The sequence below is a fragment of the Dipodomys ordii genome, unplaced genomic scaffold (assembly GCF_000151885.1).
Source record: "Dipodomys ordii isolate 6190 unplaced genomic scaffold, Dord_2.0 Scaffold49, whole genome shotgun sequence".
Classification (NCBI taxonomy): Eukaryota; Metazoa; Chordata; class Mammalia; order Rodentia; family Heteromyidae; genus Dipodomys; species Dipodomys ordii.
In genome coordinates, this window is record NW_012267265.1 from 8,718,905 (window position 1) to 8,724,660 (window position 5,756).

At 49.1% G+C, this 5,756-nt stretch overlaps 1 protein-coding gene across 1 annotated transcript in view; it reads left to right on the forward strand.

Annotated features, from left to right (window-relative positions):
* Positions 1-3,149: 3,149 nt before the first annotated feature.
* The window catches only part of Prdm8 (PR domain containing 8), a 3,447-nt gene continuing 840 nt past the window's right edge, over positions 3,150-5,756 (forward strand). The window contains exons 1-3 of the mRNA XM_013020103.1: positions 3,150-3,368; positions 4,367-4,598; positions 4,981-5,756. Of these exons, the coding sequence (XP_012875557.1) occupies positions 3,150-3,368; positions 4,367-4,598; positions 4,981-5,756 (1,227 nt within the window). The remainder of the gene's footprint in view (positions 3,369-4,366; positions 4,599-4,980) is intronic.

Here is a 5,756-nt window from a genome sequence, read left to right on the forward strand (position 1 = left end):
TGAACGCCTTGTAAAATCCCCTTCGGGGTCTGGTAGTGACCCCACTTTACCCCATTATCCTATCTCTGGGGACACGCTAGGCAAAGCCAAGTTCACACCAATGCATACCCTTTCCGAGTTAGGCACGGGAGAGCTTGGACGTGTGAGCGCTTCAGAAGAGAGCGGGTGCTCTTTGAGCTTTAGCAGCTCCAGGCAACCAGCTTGCAAATCAGTTGGGGATACGAGGGACAGAGAATCTCTCCAGGCTATTCCCAACCCTCTCTGGTCCTCCGAACTCAAGTGCGAGGGATTATGCACGGAGTTTGGGCGCACACTACATGTCCAGGTCTTGGTCTTACATCCTCCAAATGATAGGTAAATGGGAAAAGGCCATCTCCAGTCCTTTGGGTACCTTTCTTGCAGATCCCGAACTTGATTGAGTCCTTCTGCCAGCCCCGAGGGCCCCACGCCTTTAGGAGGTGAGCCAGGCTGCTCTAAGAGAGGTGTTGCCTCTCTGGGAAAAGTGCTCAGTATCTGCTAGGCGCCGGCAGGCTGGGGAGAAAGGCTGGGAGGCAGGCGCCGCCGGAGGGAGCGCCCAGCCCAGTAAAGAGTTAAAGGGAGGGGACGTGGGCTGTCACGCGTCATTGGGCAGATTATGTGCAGCAAACAAAAAGTGTGTGTCTGCGTGCCAGTCAGTCACTGCATCGGGTCCATCTGTACAACTCTCTCCGTTTCTATTCCTCTCTCTCTCTCTCTCTCTATCTCTCTCTCTCCCTCATCTTGTCTCCTCTCCTCTTTCTCTCCCCCATCTCTCCATATCTCTCTGTAGGCAGAACCTACAAAGCAGCAACACCGACATCTCTTGACATGGAAATACACTGATTAAAATACGCCAAAAGAAAACACTAGCTTGCGTCCTGCCGGTTTCAAGTGGCCTTATTTGGGCGATTGGATCCTGACCTTATTCCTGGTAAGTCTATTTGCATGGATGTAGGAGGGGGATGGGAAGAAGGCAGGTTCAATGGGGGGAGAGGGGAAAATGTTGTCCTCCCCTCTCCTCATTATCCAGAAAGGGGGGGGGGAGGATTGTGGAGGGGATCTCGGTTGCCAACAAGATTATACAAAGAGAGGAGCTGGTGGGGAGCACTTTGCTTGGGAAGCAAGGGACTGGGGAGCGAGCAGCCTCCAGACAATGCCTTCCTAGAGGAGGGCTGGAGCAACGGCCGCAGCTTTCGGGGCGAAGGCTGAGGGCTCTGGGGAAAATCGGCTGGGAGGTTGAGAACCCGGGACTTAGAGCAGCAGACGGAGCTGTGAAAGATTAAGTCTCAAAGGCGACCGCGCACGCGAGAGCAATCCTAGTCTATTGCTCAGCGGTTATTGTGACCGGCTGGAGGCTGGGGAAGCAGCCTCAGCTACCCCGACCGGTTATCAGAGCCGCGTACCGAGGACCTGGTCGTCGTATTGTTAGGTAGGACTGCATTTTAATGACTGCGTCCCTGCGGTTGCTCGAAGTGACCCCCTGGCACAATGAAACGCCTGTGTGAAAGACTTTTTAAAAAAGAAGAGGGAAAATAGGGCATAAAACATTGAACTAGGCAGCGTGTAAAAGGGGAGAAGAAGACGTTCGGTTTTGGTTTTAAATGTATTTTAATTTGCGTTTGAAAAGCTAGACGACTGTCTTGCACGCCACACACTCACATACAAAAATGCTCCGAGTTCGAGATGTATCCTATGAACTTTACCAGTTATTTTCTTTATTTCTGTTCTGTGGAAAATGCAGCCCAACACTCACCACCGAGAACATGCAGAAAATGAGTGGGAAAAAGAGAGACCAAAGTTTTGGGTTCTGTTAGCTTCAAAACAGGGAAAAACACAATTAATCAAACAAACAGCACCACCTTGTAATCACATTTGTAAGACTAATTGGTTAATAGTCATCATTGTGACAATAACCATTATTAGTATTTTCTTTCACCAATGGCTTTGCAATAAAAGAATTAGATCTCTTTTCTGCTACTTCAACTACACGAAATGGACATAAATTACTATCTATGGTGAGATTACTAGGAAAAAAATCAACTTATGGATGATTTGATCATGTGGTGGTAAAACATTGCCAATAGTTCAAATCTAGTTTTAAAAAACTTCAGATACCTGTTTTTAAGATAAAAAAGATAGTTATGTGGGGGGTGTCCAGTGGCAGATGAAACGAAATGTCCCTTTATGACAGCTTAATAAAGAGCCCTCCATTGGGGCATTACTTTCTAAATTACTGTGGATTAAACAGCTGGAGAACGCACGGAGAGCTATTCAAGCAGGGCTGCCCCCTCTTGCCCAAACAGGATTGTATCTGGGGGAAGTGAGAATTCACCAGTCATTACACACCACATTTCAGACAGGGGACACTTCAGGCCTGCCCTATACCTGCTCACTTCATGGGCCACATGTGACTCAATCCACCCTCTTGTATAACAAGGTAACTGGGATTCAACCTCATCCATAAATAAGCATGTCGAAGAAAAAATAATTACCTCTGCTTGCTGCTTTTAATTAAAGCCTCAGAGGGACAGTGTTGGATTATGGTAATGAGCAGACATACGTCCCTTCTTGTAGGCTGCAGAGAAAGGTTAGCTGACACAGAATTAGTGGCCCTGACACTCCACTTGAAATCCATTCGCTATGCTCCACTGTCTCTGCCTGCTTGCTAATGCTGCTTCCCTCTTAGGAAGAAAGGGGGGAAAACCAGCTTCCAGGCATCGAGTTCAATATACAAGAGTAATAGAGCTTTCCCCCAAGGGCAAGAAGTTTTTCTCTAGTCAGGAAAGTCTATATTTTATATATATATATATATATATATATATATCCTTAGCCTTTATCCCCAAAGTACTCTCCATCCATTCCCAAACTAATGCAGAAATAAGCTAGTCTTTCTAAGCAAATTCTCCCTAGCATTTAGAGGGCTTCTGATCATTAAAAGATAAAGGAAAATACTTCTAAAATTGGCATATTTGGAACGTGTCAGACTACTTTGCTTTATTTGTTTAGCACAGGAGCTATGCAAGTGTGTTAAAAATATGTCTGGTAACTGAAATGTTCTGGCTGCGGTTGCGGTTGTAGCCGTAAAGGCAAGAGTGTAACTCGCTTCCCTGTCCTTGTGTCTGTCTCCAGTGATGGAGGATTCGGGAATCCAGCGAGGCATCTGGGATGGAGACGCCAAGGCTGTGCAACAATGTCTAACAGATATTTTTACCAGTGTTTATACAACCTGTGACATCCCGGAGAATGCTATATTCGGTCCCTGTGTTCTCAGCCACACTTCTCTATATGACAGCATAGCTTTCATAGCGCTCAAGTCTACGGACAAGAGAACAGTACCCTATATCTTCCGGGTAAGTCTCAGCTGGAGCAGCTGAGGCAGATGGGGGGTAATATCCTGTTGAAAACCGATTAAGAATCATTTTAATGACAAGTGCAGTCTTTGAAGACAAAAAATAATGCAGAAATGCAAGCAATCCTGGTGTATATACCGAAATTTTTTCAAAGAGTAAAAAAATGTATACTTAAATTGTAATTGATTATAATTGGAAAAGAAAACTCGAATTGTAACGATTGTTGTGGAACAAATGGCAACATTTGATTTGGGATGCTGAATATGTCCTAAAGAGTACCTCAGACAGGTTTCCTCTTGATGATCAAGACTTTCTACACTAATAGGGAGATTTCACTGGGCTGAGGGTATTGGTGTTAAGTACTTTTTAAAAAGTATTGGTCATGTTACATTCTGATTTAAGAGGCATCTTACTACATTTTAGTTTCTTCAGTAACATTAACTAGTGCCCAGAGGTTCTAATTAAGTAAAAATGTACTTGTTTGGACAGTAAAACATCAATAAGTCCATTTGTTTGAATTCGAAGACAACAGGCCTCTCGCCCCCTATTCTTTCTCTAAAACAAACAAAAAAAAACAAAACCTTTTTAACGGTTCAAACCACAATTAGCAAGATGGGAGGGCATAGAATGATTTCTATGACCTACACTTGCTTTTTACTTCAGAAACACAATTCTACTTACTTTAACAGTGCAACAGCTTTGGAGGAAATTCTGGAGAGGCTAATACTAATCTGCATTGCAAGAAGAAACGTTGCTCATTTCTTATTCAACAATATATGAAAATGATCACGTGAACGATCTATATAATGGCTACAGTGTCTCAATGGATAGTTATCTTGCCTACTAGTTACAAACACTTGGGCTGGTTTGACTGTCGGTAGGCTGGCCTCAGATAATTCTTTGCAAAGCCAGAAGAAATGGTCCTGGCTCCTGTGGCTTCAGTCTCTCACGCGGGTTTCCTTTTCTTCTTGTCTTCTTTCTTCGGTTTTCAACTATAGGTAGACACCTCCGCTGCAAATGGCTCCTCAGAAGGTCTCATGTGGCTTCGACTGGTCCAATCAGCCAGAGACAAGGAAGAGCAGAACCTCGAAGCGTATATCAAAAACGGACAGCTGTTTTACCGCTCTCTCCGCAGGATTGCCAAAGACGAGGAGTTACTAGTTTGGTACGGGAAAGAACTGACTGAGTTACTCTTGCTCTGCCCCTCTAGATCCCACAGCAAAATGAATGGTAAGTTGGCTCAAGACTTCACCTGTGGGTCCTTGGCTAGTTGGGTAGAGAGGATCGCAGAGGGAGTAGGGACTCACCCCCCTGAGCCTTGGCTGGTGCTTCTGGCCCACCTTTGGCATCTCCGAGGAAGCGTCTCAGATGGAAAGCTTCCAGGACAGACAGGTGAAGATAAGTTGGGGCTTGATTATGTGGCTCCCCTAAATCGGGAGGGAAGAATGAGGTCAGATTGGATAGTAGATTCTTTCCTTGGGCACTGGGAGTCTGAAAGGGAGAAAGGTGGATTTGTGGAAGGGGGGAGGGGAGGGATGAAGGCAAATGGCCTGGGAACGTCTCTGAGTAATCGTGGTGTGTGTGTGTGTGTGTGTGTGTGTTTGCCAAGCAGGGTCGTCCCCCTACACATGCCTGGAATGCAGCCAACGTTTCCAGTTTGAGTTCCCTTACGTGGCGCACCTGCGTTTCCGCTGCCCCAAGAGACTTCACAGCGGCGACCTGAGTCCCCCGGACGAACAAGGCGGCGGCCTGGGCACCAAGGACCACGGGGGCGGCGGCAAAGAGCAGCAGCAGCCGCCGCCGCAGCCACAGCAGCAGCCACAGGAGGCCTCGCTGGGTCCCAAGTTCTGCAAAGCCGGGCCCCCCATCCACCACTACCCGGCCCCCTCCCCGGAGAGCAGCACCCCAGCCGCCAACGCCGGCGGCGCCAGCGCGAAGCCATCCACGGACTTCCACAACCTCGCTCGGGAACTGGAGAACTCGCGGGGAGGCAGCAGCAGCTGCTCCCCGGCCCAGAGTCTGGGCAGCGGCGGCGGCCCCGGCCACCAGGAGGCGGAGCTGAGTCCCGACGGCATCGGCGCGGGCGGCGGCTGCAAAGGGAAGAGGAAATTCCCGGAGGAGGCCGCGGAGGGGGGCGGCGGTCCGGGGGTGGTAGGGGGCCGGGCCCGCTTCGCCGAGCGGCCCCTGCCAGCCTCCAAGGAGGACCTGGTGTGCACCCCGCAGCAGTACCGCGCGTCGGGCAGCTACTTCGGGCTGGAAGAGAACGGGCGCCTGTTCGCGCCGCCCAGCCCGGAGACGGGCGAGGCCAAGCGCAGCGCCTTCGTGGAGGTGAAGAAGGCGGCGCGCCCCGGCGGCCTGCAGCCCGACGACGCCACCGCCGACGGCGGG